The sequence below is a fragment of the Bremia lactucae genome, linkage group LG8 (genome assembly GCF_004359215.1).
Source record: "Bremia lactucae strain SF5 linkage group LG8, whole genome shotgun sequence".
Lineage (NCBI taxonomy): Eukaryota > Oomycota > Peronosporomycetes > Peronosporales > Peronosporaceae > Bremia > Bremia lactucae.
The window spans coordinates 483,586-499,844 of record NC_090617.1 but is presented as its reverse complement, the minus strand read 5'-3'; the positions used below and the strand labels follow the sequence as shown (position 1 = coordinate 499,844).

Below are 16,259 nucleotides of genomic sequence, written 5' to 3'. Positions count from 1 at the left end.
AATCATAATTATGGACCGAATGCCAAAAAAGGCAACGGTTACGGGTCCGACGTTGTTTGCGAAATCGCAACAGCGAGGCGCACCGGCCAAAAAACGGTCGGGGTCAGTAGGGGCGTACGCCCTACTGATTCAGCAACCTCAAGAGAATTTGCAAATCTCTAGACGAAAGTTGCTCCCGACACACAATCATTATGTGTCTCTGCACTTGGCGATGAGGTATCTCTCATCACCTTGAAGTTGAAAGTTACAAAATGATTTGTCACTCAGAGCCCTAGTGGACTGCGGAGCGTCGAATAACTTTATTCGTCGCCAGTCACTAGAGGGTCGTAGGCTCCTACACGTTAAGCGCGACATTCCTCCAACGAGGATGACGGTGCGTCTAGCGTCAGGCGCATCTATAACAGTAGTGAACGCGTAGTGAAATCTCACTACACGTTTAGAGATTTACAGTATGATGATGATTTCATCGTACTGGATTTGGATGACAAATTTGATGTCATCCAAGGTTTACCTTGGCTCAGAAAATACGAGCCAAGGATCAGCTGGCAGCATCGATCCGTAAAGATGCCTGCCACTTTTTCATCAAATCGCCATCTGATGAACATCTTGGAGCGTCGACAAGCGTGTGGATGTACTATGAGTGAGTGCGACGGCCTCACTTGTGGTACGGTCGTTAATACAACTGCACAAGACCAGAGTGTGATTACTAATCACCCTGTGGAGTCAGCTGCCGGCGGCTGTGCTAATGCACAGGCAGCGCCGAAGGTCCACTACTCGAATAAGTCGAGTGGATTGAGACATGAATGTACGCCTGGCGGGCGACATTCAAGGATTAAAGCGGTTGCCCCAAAGGGACAACACGATGATCCTAGGTCGAGCAGAGAATCGACCGTAGAGGACCCGACTGTGATAGCGCAATCACACTCGGAAGACGTTGAGGGAAGAGGTCCCCACGTACTTGAGGAGAAATCTTCTCAAATAAAGAAAGTCACTAGACATCAAGATCCCGAGGGATTAATCCCTCAGCAGCTTGTGGATCAACTTCGGAGATAACTTAATCACCAACCCTAGAACCTAAGCGGTACTTGAGTGATCTGCATGGTGGGAAAATCAAGCAGATCTGCGTACTCGTCACAGAGGACGATTACGTAACCGACATTCGGTCAATGGTAATTTTTGCAGAGAAACGAATGGGTTCTCAGCAGCTCATCGATGGACGAAAGTGTTCTCGATGTGAAGACTTGGATTGAAAGATATACTACTCAATCTTGGGAGTCATTCATGACAAATCCTCTATACGAGGATTTAATAGAATATAGGGATGTATTCCCTGAATCAGTTCCATGCGAGTTGCCTAAGAATAAAGGCACTCGACATGAGATCGAGCTCAAACCGGGCTCGAAGTACTGTGTCATGAAGCAGTGGCCACTGCCTCGTGAACAAGTACTTGCGATCGATAAATCCCTTACCGATCAAGTAAATGCGGGCCATGTAAGGGAGTCAACCTCCCCGCATAGCTCTCCGACCTTCTGTGTGCGAAATGCCACAGGAGAGTGGCGGATAGTGCACGCATTCAACAAACTGAACGCTGCAACGGTTGACGAACGTAAGTTTTCTAATCCCACGTCCGTCTTTCCGTCCATGGCCCGGCTATGGACGAATACATCGTCAAAATAACTCGGTGTGAATTCTCGCACCGGTCTCAACAGATTCGTTTACGCATCTGTTGAATGTTGCAGGAGCGTTACTTAGCCCATGAGACATCACTAGCCATTCCTAGAGCATCTCACTTGGAGTGCTCACTGCTGTGTACGGGATGTCCCGCTTACGCATAAGGATTTAATAGAGCCCATCCATCAGATCCATACACGAGGTATTGGCGTTCGAGCCGGTGGTTCTTACACTTATGCAAATCCCAAGAAGTGTATATTCGCTGCAAGCGAAATACCACCTCTTGGACGTATCGTCGGTAAACACGGCGTGCACCCTGATATCGAAATGATCAAGGAAATCACCGAGTGGCCAGTTCCAGTCGATGTCAAGGCACATAGAAAGTTCCTTGGTTTAGCGGCGTACTTGCACAAGTACAGTAGAACCCCTTTAAAGTAATACTCTTAGGACCGAAAAGTAATATTACTTTATGCGTTTTATTACTTTCGATGCCAACCTCTTCTCTCCAGAAAATTTTCGTTTAGGAAGCTCAATGTGCAGCTGACGCATCACCTAACCCTAACCCTCGACGTGAAGCTTTAACTTTGACACTTTAACTAAACTAAAATATTTATAAGAAGTACAGAACGGGAACGGCAAATCTAAACGTCTAAGCAAGAACTGCAAACTTAACACAAAAAATGGCGAAAGCACACCTGAAGGTTGCTCATGCTCCTATCACTAATGAAATCCGCATAGCTATCAGTAAAAGGAAGCGTGATACCAGTGGAACACAGAAGGATATTGCACAATGGGTGGTAGAGAAATTTGGCATGACTGTCAGTCAAGCTGCGATTTCCAAGATTCTCAAGCAGCAGGAGCACTGGATCTCCCAAGGTGAAAAAGCTGGTGCAGGAGACGGAGCAAAAATTAGTATGGATGCGAAGCGTCAGAAGACTGTAGAATACCCTCTCATGGAAGAGGCACTTTACAAATTTGTGCGAACTTACGAAGATGTCATGGATCTCTCGGGTGAACTTTATAAAGAAAAGGGGAGGATTTTTTTGGAGAGACTGTACCCCGATCAAGACACAAATACGTTTCAATTCTCTAATGGCTGGTTGAACAGGTTCAAAGCTCGATATGGAATCAAAGAGCGAGTGAGACATGGAGAGAGCGGTTCGGTTAACATGGAGATACTCGAGCAATCCTTACCCGCAATTCGAGAAGTTTTGGATCAGTATGAATGGAAGGATATCTACAATATGGATGAAACGGGTTTGTTTTACCGACTTCAGGTATGTCGGGGCCAGTTGAAATCACTTTGGAAGCAACTTCAAATACTAAAATTTATTGCCTCCTCACTTTAGGCTGTTCGTTCACTTGCAACGAAGTAACTGGAGGGCCTCAAGCAGCACAAGGAACGGCTAACTTTTGTTGTTTGTGCCAACGGAGATGGCTCAGATCGTGTCCCACTTTGGGTGATTGGGAAATACTTGAATCCCCGTTGTCTCAAAAATATCAATCGTCAGAACCTTGGCTGCCACTACAGGGCAAACCCGAAGGCTTGGATGAACAGTGTATTGTTTTTGGAATGGCTACAATGGTTTAATCGGAGGATGGGGAGAAGACAGGTGCTGCTGATTATGGACAATTGTCCTGCTCATGTTCCAATTGACAGCTTGCCGGAGCTGGCCAATGTTAAAATCCTTTACCTGCCGCCCAACACAACTTCCCGAATTCAGCCTTGTGATGCAGGCATTATTCGAACTTTGAAGGCCTTTTACAGGAAAATTTTCAATCGCAACTTGCTAAGAGCATTGGAGCTGGATGAAACACTTGACAATGTGGAAGCGCATAAAAAAGTGGATGTTTTGAAGGCGATGGTGTGGGCTGTGGAGGCCTGGAATATGGTGACCAAGGAAACTATTCGTAATTGTTTTAATCACTGCAAAATTCGGACATCAAGCTTGAACATCCAAGTTCCTGCTAGGGCGACCGAACCCCCCGCAAATGTTGCAGATGACCTGATGTTACAGAATGATCAACTGTACCGCAATCCAATGGACATCAACGCCATCCTCAACAACCCCTTGGAGAGAGAGGTCGCCTATAGTCCTGACGTAGAAGACATTGTGGCAGTAACAATGGAAGAACATGGATTGTCTTTGCCTGTAGAAGTGGAAGGAGGGATTCCCGATGCGGATGATAGCGAAGTGCCAGCCCCCGTGAAAGCCAAGGACGTCCTTGATGCAATAAGGTTGTGTAAACTGTACTTCATGCAGAGGGAGTGTGATACTTCCACGACTCACAGGAAACTGAATGAAGTTTTGGACGATTTTGAAAGGATACAGATTACTGGAAAGAAGCAAGTCACTCTCCATCGATTTCTCTCAAAAGCGGCAAAAGAAGTATAGTTATTTGAAAAAAAAANGGATCGAGAGTAGGCGCTTCTACTCTTGATCTGTATGCGCCTCCGAAGTTAACTTCGGAGATAACTCAATTACCAACCCTAGAACCTAAGCGGTTCTTGAGAGATCTGCATTGTGGGAAAATCAAGCAGATCTGCGTACTCGTCACAGAGGACGATTACGTAACCGACATTCGGTCAGCGGTAATTTTTGCAGAGAACGAACGGGTTCTCAGCAGCTCATCGATGGACGAAAGTGTCCTCGATGTGAAGACTCGGATTGAGAGATACAGTACTCAATCTTGGGAGTCACTCAAGGGAAATCCTCTATACGAGGATTTAATAGAATATAGGGATGTATTCCCTGAATCAGTTCCATGCGAGTTGCCTAAGAATAAAGGCACTCGACATGAGATCGAGCTCAAACCGGGCTCGAAGTACTGTGTCATGAAGCAGTGGCCACTGCCTCGTGAACAAGTACTTGCGATCGATAAATCCCTTACCGATCAAGTAAATGCGGGCCATGTAAGGGAGTCAACCTCCCCGCATAGCTCTCCGACCTTCTGTGTGCGAAATGCCACAGGAGAGTGGCGGATAGTGCACGCATTCAACAAACTGAACGCTGCAACGGTTGACGAACGTAAGTTTTCTAATTCCACGTCCGTCTTTCCGTCCATGGCCCGGCTATGGACGAATACATCGTCAAAATAACTCGGTGTGAATTCTCGCACCGGTCTCAACAGATTCGTTTACGCATCTGTTGAATGTTGCAGGAGCGTTACTTAGCCCATGAGACATCACTAGCCATTCCTAGAGCATCTCACTTGGAGTGCTCACTGCTGTGTACGGGATGTCCCGCTTACGCATAAGGATTTAATAGAGCCCATCCATCAGATCCATACACGAGGTATTGGCGTTCGAGCCGGTGGTTCTTACACTTATGCAAATCCCAAGAAGTGTATATTCGCTGCAAGCGAAATACCACCTCTTGGGCGTATCGTCGGTAAACACGGCGTGCACCCTGATATCGAAATGATCAAGGAAATCACCGAGTGGCCAGTTCCAGTCGATGTCAAGGCACATAGAAAGTTCCTTGGTTTAGCGGCGTACTTGCACAAGTACAGTAGAACCCCTTTAAAGTAATACTCTTAGGACCGAAAAGTAATATTACTTTATGCGTTTTATTACTTTCGATGCCAACCTCTTCTCTCCAGAAAATTTTCGTTTAGGAAGCTCAATGTGCAGCTGACGCATCACCTAACCCTAACCCTCGACGTGAAGCTTTAACTTTGACACTTTAACTAAACTAAAATATTTATAAGAAGTACAGAACGGGAACGGCAAATCTAAACGTCTAAGCAAGAACTGCAAACTTAACACAAAAAATGGCGAAAGCACACCTGAAGGTTGCTCATGCTCCTATCACTAATGAAATCCGCATAGCTATCAGTAAAAGGAAGCGTGATACCAGTGGAACACAGAAGGATATTGCACAATGGGTGGTAGAGAAATTTGGCATGACTGTCAGTCAAGCTGCGATTTCCAAGATTCTCAAGCAGCAGGAGCACTGGATCTCCCAAGGTGAAAAAGCTGGTGCAGGAGACGGAGCAAAAATTAGTATGGATGCGAAGCGTCAGAAGACTGTAGAATACCCTCTCATGGAAGAGGCACTTTACAAATTTGTGCGAACTTACGAAGATGTCATGGATCTCTCGGGTGAACTTTATAAAGAAAAGGGGAGGATTTTTTTGGAGAGACTGTACCCCGATCAAGACACAAATACGTTTCAATTCTCTAATGGCTGGTTGAACAGGTTCAAAGCTCGATATGGAATCAAAGAGCGAGTGAGACATGGAGAGAGCGGTTCGGTTAACATGGAGATACTCGAGCAATCCTTACCCGCAATTCGAGAAGTTTTGGATCAGTATGAATGGAAGGATATCTACAATATGGATGAAACGGGTTTGTTTTACCGACTTCAGGTATGTCGGGGCCAGTTGAAATCACTTTGGAAGCAACTTCAAATACTAAAATTTATTGCCTCCTCACTTTAGGCTGTTCGTTCACTTGCAACGAAGCAACTGGAGGGCCTCAAGCAGCACAAGGAACGGCTAACTTTTGTTGTTTGTGCCAACGGAGATGGCTCAGATCGTGTCCCACTTTGGGTGATTGGGAAATACTTGAATCCCCGTTGTCTCAAAAATATCAATCGTCAGAACCTTGGCTGCCACTACAGGGCAAACCCGAAGGCTTGGATGAACAGTGTATTGTTTTTGGAATGGCTACAATGGTTTAATCGGAGGATGGGGAGAAGACAGGTGCTGCTGATTATGGACAATTGTCCTGCTCATGTTCCAATTGACAGCTTGCCGGAGCTGGCCAATGTTAAAATCCTTTACCTGCCGCCCAACACAACTTCCCGAATTCAGCCTTGTGATACAGGCATTATTCGAACTTTGAAGGCCTTTTACAGGAAAATTTTCAATCGCAACTTGCTAAGAGCATTGGAGCTGGATGAAACACTTGACAATGTGGAAGCGCATAAAAAAGTGGATGTTTTGAAGGCGATGGTGTGGGCTGTGGAGGCCTGGAATATGGTGACCAAGGAAACTATTCGTAATTGTTTTAATCACTGCAAAATTCGGACATCAAGCTTGAACATCCAAGTTCCTGCTAGGGCGACCGAACCCCCCGCAAATGTTGCAGATGACCTGATGTTACAGAATGATCAACTGTACCGCAATCCAATGGACATCAACGCCATCCTCGACAACCCCTTGGAGAGAGAGGTCGCCTATAGTCCTGACGTAGAAGACATTGTGGCAGTAACAATGGAAGAACATGGATTGTCTTTGCCTGTAGAAGTGGAAGGAGGGATTCCCGATGCGGATGATAGCGAAGTGCCAGCCCCCGTGAAAGCCAAGGACGTCCTTGATGCAATAAGGTTGTGTAAACTGTACTTCATGCAGAGGGAGTGTGATACTTCCACGACTCACAGGAAACTGAATGAAGTTTTGGACGATTTTGAAAGGATACAGATTACTGGAAAGAAGCAAGTCACTCTCCATCGATTTCTCTCAAAAGCGGCAGAAGAAGTATAGTTATTTGAAATTTTTTTTTTTAGATACAACTTAATATATTACTTTTGGGGTATGTGTCTACTAATAGTGGGATTTTAAAAATATTACTTTATTACTTTGGCAAAATATTACTTTAACCTTAAGTCCCAACTCGGGACCACGAAATTTTATTACTTAGGACGTATTATTACTTTAGAGCGTATTACTTTAGAGGGGTTCTACTGTACTCTCGCAATTATGCCGAGATGACAGTTCATCTCTCTCGTCTCTTAGAAAAGACGAGAAATGGCTATGGAGCGCTGATTGTCAGCGCTCGTTTGAAATAATCCAGCAAAGGTTGATGCAGTCACCAAACTTGGCGATTGCAGATCAAGACAGACCATTCCATGTGGTCTGTGACGCCAGCGATTTTGCAATCGGCTGCGCATTAATGCAATACGATACAGACGGCGCGATGCGCGTCGTCTGTTACCAATCGTGTCAGCTGCAACCTGCTGAACGCATTTACCCAGTGCATGATAAGGAATGTTTTCCCATGAAATACGCATTGGCTAAATTTAGGGTCTATCTCCTTGGAGATAGATCGTTCATCGTATATACGGACTATGCGTCATTATGCACGGCCTTAAACAGCGTACCCCTCTCGCAAAGAATGGGAAGGTGACTATTCTTCTTCGCAAAATATAATTTCTCCGTCGAATATAAATTAGGACGACTTAATGTCATCGCCGATGCGTTATCACGCCGACCCGATTTCGAGTCGGCAGTGCACTCCAACAGTGAAATCAATCCCACTGTTGCAACACTATCTACGAGTGTTCCGTCATCAACCTTAGTTGATGACATAAAGAAAGCCTACAAAGAAAATAAGGACTTCTATGTTTGATGAATCATTTAATGAATCCATCCGATAAATCTCTTAAAAAATTAATGACTTTATATCGATCGTCATCCGATCGATACAAAACACGTAACGGCTTATTCTATTACACAGCCGCTACCGGCGACACCCCACGTGTCGTCGTCCCAACTCACAATGATTTGCGCTTGCGCATCATGTTTGAGTGTCACGATGCACCGACAAGAAAGCATCGAGGACGTGAGATAACCTAAGTAAGTCGCGACTTTTACTGGCCCCACCAGTATCAGTTCGTGCGCAAGTACATTCGTGCTTGCGAGGTATGTCAACGGGTGAAGCCTAGCCTTTCATCCCGTGCACATCTTCAACCTTTGCCACTTCCGGCAGAGTGTTGGCAGTCCGTATCTATGGACTTCATCTTCGGATTTCCCGAAGACAATCACAAAAACAATGGAATCCTTGTTTTTGTAGACAGATTCAGCAAGATGGAATACTGTAGTATCAGAGTCGATTACGGCTCCGGATTGTGCCCGCGTCTTTATCGACACGGTATTCAAACTCCATGGGTTACCCCGTGAATATGTCTCGGATAGAGATCCAAGACCCACGGCGGAGTTCTGGCAATCCGTGTTCCGATCTCTCGGAACACGGCTGACTATGTCAACATCCGATCACCCAGAAACGGATGGTCAAACAGAACGCGTAAATCGCGTCCTCGAAGAGATACTTCGAGGTTACGTCCAATCGTATCCGAATTGGAGCGAGTTTTTACCGATGGTCGAATTCGCCATCAATAATTCTGTGCATGCGTCTTCAACGCATACACCGTTCTTTGTGAATGGCTTACGCCATCCTCGTTTTCCCACCCAATTCGAGGGATCCTCTAGTTTAAGGGGGGGGGTGGACTCGCAGGAGCAAATCCAATTCTGGCTCATGCTCATCACGCGTCGAAGTTAACAACGACGCGAGTAATGTCGATGTCGAAGAAATCGACATCGAAGATGAGAATGATCTCATGGCAGTACGCACAAAGCGTACTGAACATGGCAAAACAAATGAGTTAGTAGAAGAGTTTCTGCTAACTCGAGAATCAATAATCCGTTTCGTTCAGGATTCCATTGCTAACGCAGTGGACCGTCAGAAACGGAAAGCAGAAGAACATGGAATAGCAAACGTTCCTGTCGTTTAAAGTTAGTGACCTAGCACTACTCTCTACGGTAAACTTACCTAAGTTTGTAGTCACTAATGTGGGTAGCAGTAAACTACTACCCAAGTTCATTTTTCCGTGTACTGCATCGCAGAGGCAATGCGTACACAATAGAATTGCCACGTAGGATGCGAACGCATCCTACGTCTTATGTTGGTCGGCTCCGCCCGGACCATCAGTACGCGGCTTCTTCCGAGGACGGATCTGACCACCCTCTTCAAGAACCCCTCAAAGATTCTTGTGGTCACGAACCAGATTCTCATGTTGAACCTGGAGTTTCTCATTCCGGTTCCGAAAATCCGCGAAACTGCGATGAGCTGACGACAGCTCATCACGAAGAGCGTGATAATTCTTTTCGTACTACAACATGGAGTACGCACTCTTCGAACGGTCTTCCAACCGTTCGATATGGTGAGCCTGCACCGTCTGCTCTAACAATCGAATCTTACCGCGCTCCTGATCAAGTCCCTCATCTAAGTAATGGAGAAAGCGATCGAGTTTATCGATCTTCGACATTAGATCCGCCATACGGTTCGGATCTAATTTTCCCTCCTCCACCACAACCATTGGTGGATTCCCACGGTGATCAACGTTTCCTTGTGGAACGTATCCAGAACCACCGTGATGTGAAGGGGCAGCGAACGAGTTATCTTGTTCGCTGGCGTGGTTATCCACCTTCACATGACAGCTGGGAGCCTCGTTCCCAGCTGGTTGCTGACGTTGAGGGCCTCGTCCGTCAGTATGACGAGACCCATCCGATGGTTCAGAAGGCCCATCGGAAAACACGCGCCCCTGGCGCNGCCACCAAAGGATGCTCACGTACTACACAACAAGTGGGTGTACAAAACCAAAACGGAAGCAAACGGCGCCATCGAGCGGTACAAGGCTCGGCTAGTTGTCTGCGGGAACGAACAAGTTTTTGGGGTCGACTACACTCTGACGTTCGCTGCCGTCATGGACTTGGGCACGGTAAAGCTGATCCTGGTGCTCTCGAGGCGATGGAACGTACCGGCGCGTCATGGGGATGTGCCAAATGCGTACGTTAAAGCCGAAAAGGAGGAGCACCTGGACATCTACATGAAGGTTCCTAAGGGCATGACAGTAAACGAAAAGGATCTAAAAATCCTTGGCGTAAATAATTCAAGTCAACCAGCATTGCTTTGAAGAAGTCACTTTATGGACTGAAACAAGCAGGACGACTATGGGAGCAAGCTACTACACTCCAAACTACGCCAAAACGGTTTTCAACAGTGCGCCACAGATATGTGCTTATACTACAAGTATGATGGAGAAACATGCACCGTGGTGGGAGTTTATGTCGACGACTTACTGGTCACAGGCAATAAGCGGAGTGCAGTGGATGATTTTTTCACGGACATGAAGACATTGTCGATTAAGGACTTGGGTATTGTAAGCAAGTTTTTGGGCCTTCGAATTTCACTGGACGACTCTAAAGGCTATATTTTAGGCCAAGAGGTAGCGATTGACTCGCTGTTGAAAGAGTTTGGGCTGGAGTCAGCAAATGGGGTGCGTACGCCGATCGGAGACGAATGCAACAACGAAAACAAGAACAAGGTCGATTTTCTACCTGTCGCAAGCGTAAATAACGGACCAAGTGTGAAGTCATTTCAATCCCTAGTAGGGAGTCTATTATGGGTGGGCAGATGCACGCGACCAGACATATGTTTCGCGGTGCACAAGGTGGCAAGACAAACCGACTACCCAGGACTGGACAATGGCCAAGCGTATCGTAAGATACCTAAAGATGTCAAAGACTCTGAAGCTGCACCTCAATGGCGCGGGTCCGACAACACGTGACATCCAACTCGAATGTTGGAGCGACGCCGATTTCGCCGCCGATAAGACTGATCGGAAGTCTGTATCAGGATGCGTAGTGACTATGGACGGTGCTGCGGTGATGTGGATGTGAAAAAAACAGTCCGGTGTGTCACTTAGCACAATGGAGGCGGAGTTCATCTCTGCATCACAAGCCGCACGAAAACTTTTGGGGCTTAAAGAACTATTTGGTGAATTAAAGCTGCGTGTGCGCCAGCCCATGCCAATGTGGGTAGACAACCAGGCAGCGATCAAGCAGCTGGAATCTGGGAAAAGTACTTCAAGCGCGAAGCACGTGGACGTACGCTATAAGTTCATCTACCACCACGTTCAAGAAGGAGTGGTGCAGCCGAAGTTTATCAAGTCGGACGACATGATGGCAGACATTTTGACGAAGTCATTGCCGGCACCAAGGATGGAGGCGCTGCGGGTGCTGTTCAAGTTGAAGGCCACGCAGGATGGCGTCGAGGAGGAGTGTTAGAAGATATTAGTTCCGACAGGTCATGGCGGTTTCGAGGTCCAAGCGCAAGACCAGTCACAGGTAAGATGCGACGTTACCTGATGGCTGATTTGTGATCCCGTAACAGATGGGACAAGGAGGTACGGAAGCCCTATGACAAGATGACAGATGGGATGAAAAGAGACGGGCGCCAAGTGACAAGGTGACACATGGGACTGGGAAAGACGGACACCATGTGCGACTTGACCTGGTCAACTTGCAGTGCCGTTGGAAATGCATGTTGTACTGTTGACAAAGGAGAGTAGTTAACATTAATATATTCACTTTTACTTCCTACATCTTCTGCACAAGTGCGAACATAACACCAACTTCTTACACAACCTTTGGTGCATTCCCACGGTGGTCAGCGTTTCCTTGTGGAACGTATCCAGAACCACCGTGATGTGAAGGGGCTTTGAACGAGTTATCTTTTTCGCTGGCGTGGTTATCCACCTTCAAATGACAGCTGGGAACGAGGTTCCCAGCTGGTTGCTGACGTTGAGGGCCTCGTCCGCCAGTATGACGAGACCCATCCGATGGTTCAGAAGGCCCATAAAAAACACGCGCCCTTGGCGCCTGTAAATCGATTGCAAAACGTCAATCGCGTCACGCATCTCAGTAGAGATGCGAGCCCTTCCCCAGGGCGAAGAAAAGAAATAGACATCCCCTTTTACCCGCTTCGAGTTGTCAAGGCAACACGGACAGGGATCACGCCTCACGTGACAACCGATGCAATTTATACTTTGCATTTGTTGGGGTTCTTTTCTCAAATATAACGCGATTTGCGTAAAGTTTTTGAAGCCAGGCGTCGCGTCCAATGTCTTTGACATTGCGAATGAACGCGCTCCAGGCTTGCATAAGCGAGACTTTATCTCGCTTATTATTGCCACTAAACCATCGATGCTTAAGAAAAGCATCGAGATAAAAATCTTCCTCAGCGCGAAAGTTCTTCGCGCTGGGATCAACGCCATGTAGCTTTGTCGCAATAAATAAGGGATATTTATTGTAAGGAGTAGTTTCTCCAGACAAGCTATTGATTAGCCGTTCTGGAAAAAGCCACGGCTTCTTTTCAGGGGCGAGATGAGACATTTTATTGTCTTCAAACCCCTGAGTGGTACCCACTGAAGCAGGGGTACCACAAGAACTTTTCTTACGATGGCTTACGCCATCGTCGTCACCTTGCACAGAAACACGTGCAGGTGACCGTATGGGAGATCGTACGGGCGATGAGGGATCATCCTCATCGTCGGATCCAAATAGACTNATAGTACTTTTCTAAATCATCTTTTTGTTTAATTGATATAAAAAATAAAATGAAAATTAAAATTGATAAAAATAAACTTAATTTAAAAATATAAAAGTATTTGAATATTTTTTTATATTAAGCTCATTTTTATAAATTTTAAAGCCCCCACTGGACATCAGTCTACTAAATTACCTGAAAAATCTGAATTTAATTTTTTTGGATGATAGAAATTAATCTCGGTATTTTTACCCCTACCGGTTGTACCTAGATCATCAACTTCACAGATTTCATTAGCAAATCTTACACATCGAGTACAATAAATTCTCTAATTGTTAGTTTTATATATTTTGATATGCTCAAAACTTTTATTAATCACGGTGTTTTATTAATATCTAAATAGAAAAATTTGTTTATTTCAAAAAATATTTTTTTATCCACAAGTTGTATTAATAAACCAGTTCCTAATATTTTAAATTTTTATTGAATTCCCATTCGCCGTATCTTCCGCTTGTCTAAAACACTCGTTTTTATTGGTTTCCAGTTGGCTATCTGTTCTTATAATTTAAAGAATTTAGAATAATGTCCACATCACTTAACTGTTGTTGAGGTATCTCAAGTTTTTAATTTCTGGAGAGACTATTCTTCACAATTTACTTCCTTTATTTAATGCGACAAAGCTACATGGCCTTAATACCAGTGCGAAGAATTTTCGCGCTGAGGAAGATCTTTATGTCGATGCTTTTCTAAGCATCGATGGTTTAGTGGCAACAATAAGCGAGATAAAGTCTCGCTTATGCAAGCCTGGAGCGCGTTCATTCGCAATGTCAAAGACATTGGACGCGAAGCCTGGCTTCAAAAACTTAACGCGAATCGCGTTAAGTTTGAGAAACGAACTCCAACCGCTGCAAAGTATAAATTGCATCGGTTGTCACGTGATGCTGGGTTTTCATGCCTCACGTGGGGTGATTCCTGTCTGTGTTGTGTTGACAAAAAGCTATTAATTAGCCGTTCTAGCAAAAGCCACGGTTTCTACTCAGGGGCGAGATGAGACATGTAAGTGTCTTCATTCCCCTGAGTGGTACCCACTGAAGCAGGGGTACCACAAGAACTTTTATCACGATGGCTCACGCCATCGTCATCACCTTGCACAGAAACACGTGCAGGTGACCGTACGGGAGACGGAACGGGCGATGAGGGAACATCTTCATCGTCGGATCCAAATAGACTATTTACTCGTCTATCAGAATAATCCGTCTCATTCGAAGGCTCATAGTCAGCCGCCTGACGTCTATCAGGCGACTGTTTCATTCTCCCCGAGTCGGCCATTTCGTCCGAATCGCATTCGTAGTCGACATCCAAAGAGGGGTCGTATTCACGTGGTGAATCACCACGTGAACCTGCAACATTTAGTGTTGTGCGAGAAGAAGATACTACGGCTGACGTTCCGTCTGCCGCAAGAGATTACAGTGCGTCACCCGCGGCTGTACGAACCGCAGCCGAAGGCGCAGCACTATCAACACCCCGCATGAATTTGTTCTTCATGCGATGGAATTTAAAATGATGGTTCCGACCAATCAACATCATTTTTTAATTAAGTGGTCACATTGTGACCACTCCATCCAATGACAGTCAGAGTGATTGTCGTTTAAAGAAGGGGTGATGTAACAGGGTGTGTCGTTACATGAAATTAACACTTAAAGGTTGTTAGTTAATATGATATCTAAAAGGTAAATAATATTTGAAGGATATTACTATAAATAGTAATGTTTAAAAATCTTATCCATTAAAAGGTATAGTTATTCTATTTATCCCGCAGACTGAGAGAGACGGATATGATTTCAATTGCAAGTTTAGTATTAGTTTATAATTAAGTTAGCATTAACAGATAGAAAGAAGAGAAACTTAATTATATTAATACAGTTTTCATTTAACCCTCTTTTAAGCTAGTTGTCTTGAAGAGAAGTCTTCCTCTGCACGTACTAGTGTACGTGAATTCACGTAAGTGCGAAGTGGACTTGTACTGAAGTAGTACAAGTCGGCAGTGCCCCGTTACACCCTCGACCTGTTTCTAAAGGGATTTGCTATAAATAGCCCGCAGCAAGCTCGGCAAGGCGACAACTTTCATGTCATGTCTATAAAACTACACTGAGATGATTACTAGCAGAAATTGCATAGCAGGAGCGGTAGAAATGTCCATTTCTCACGTGTGTCGTGATCTGCTTATTTGCCTTCCGGCTCTTCGCGGTCACTTAACCTTTCCTTCAATCGTACCTCAACAATGTGCGACAGGTGTTATCAGTCTCTTACAATATGTCAACATCGTTCTATTCACGTTGTTATACACTTATGATCATTGATCTACCATGTATCGCATTGAAGCATAGCTCACGTAAATGCAGTTGGGAGACAAATATGTATGTTTATGTATATTTTAAACAAAACCATTGGATAGCTGTCAAATCCCTGGTAGAAGCCTGCTGCTGCGCGCAGTGTTCCGCGCAGAGGTTGCCATTGCGCTCATACGCCGGCTTCCGACACAAATCTATTAGACACCGTTTGTCACCGCCATGCGCCCAGCATAGGCCGTGCGACACTGCTATTTTAGCGCACTCGCCGTGTTTGCAGCGAGTGCCGCCACCGTGCGACCAACAGATTCCACGCGATTTTGCGCGTTTGGTGCAGCCCTTTACCGTGCAGCGTGTGTAGCCGCCGTGTTTCCAGCATAACCCACGATTTTGAGCTCGGCAGTCGCACCCCGCTACAGAGCAGCGCTTGCCTCCTCCGTGGCGGATGCACAGTCCGCGATCAACCACGTACTTTTCGCAGCCCTCGAATTTGCAGATTCTGGTCTTGCGCTTCCTTTTAAGCTGTGTCGTGATCTCTTGTGGCTGCATCCTTCTCGTGGTAGATGCCAGCGATGATGGAAAAGAGGAATACGAGAGGATGGTATATGATGCACTCTGGGCATAGAGCTGGTGCTGGTGGCTGTTGAGGACGTAGGCGTCAGCAGCCTGTGAAACGGGCGGGTTTAACAGAAACGAGATGGATGAAGATGCGCGGGTGAGTGACAGGTCAGCCGATCCGCCGTGCGCCGTGAGCGTGTTCATAAGACTCGGAAGTGCGGGCAGGCGAGGTGTTAATGACGGCAGACGAATGGTACGGATCGTACACGGACATGAGATAGAAGTTGGTGGATTCAAAGCCGCTTGTAAAAGGGGCTCAAGGCAAGCGTATTCGACGGCGCTTGCTTGCATCGTTTGATTGTTGATGGTTACGGGATAAGTGTTGTATTACCAAGTGGGAAGTTTTGTACTTTGCGAAACGAGCTGCGTTTGCTGCGACGACTATGTGAAGGTTGTGTCTTTTAAAATCCGAGACAATTTATTGCAGATAGGATTTGCCCTTTATATAAGGCCAACATTCTATCTTACCACTACTCGATGATCGGCGAGCTGGATACGGTTTCACTGGC

At 45.7% G+C, this 16,259-nt stretch overlaps 1 protein-coding gene across 1 annotated transcript; it reads right to left on the bottom strand.

Moving 5' to 3' along the window:
- Positions 1-15,207: 15,207 nt before the first annotated feature.
- CCR75_002633 (uncharacterized protein) lies at positions 15,208-16,041 on the bottom strand (the record flags this gene model as incomplete). Its single annotated transcript, XM_067960730.1, has 1 exon — positions 15,208-16,041. One exon carries the CDS (start codon positions 16,039-16,041, stop codon positions 15,208-15,210), a length of 834 nt encoding a protein of 277 aa, XP_067823212.1.
- Positions 16,042-16,259: the final 218 nt, after the last annotated feature.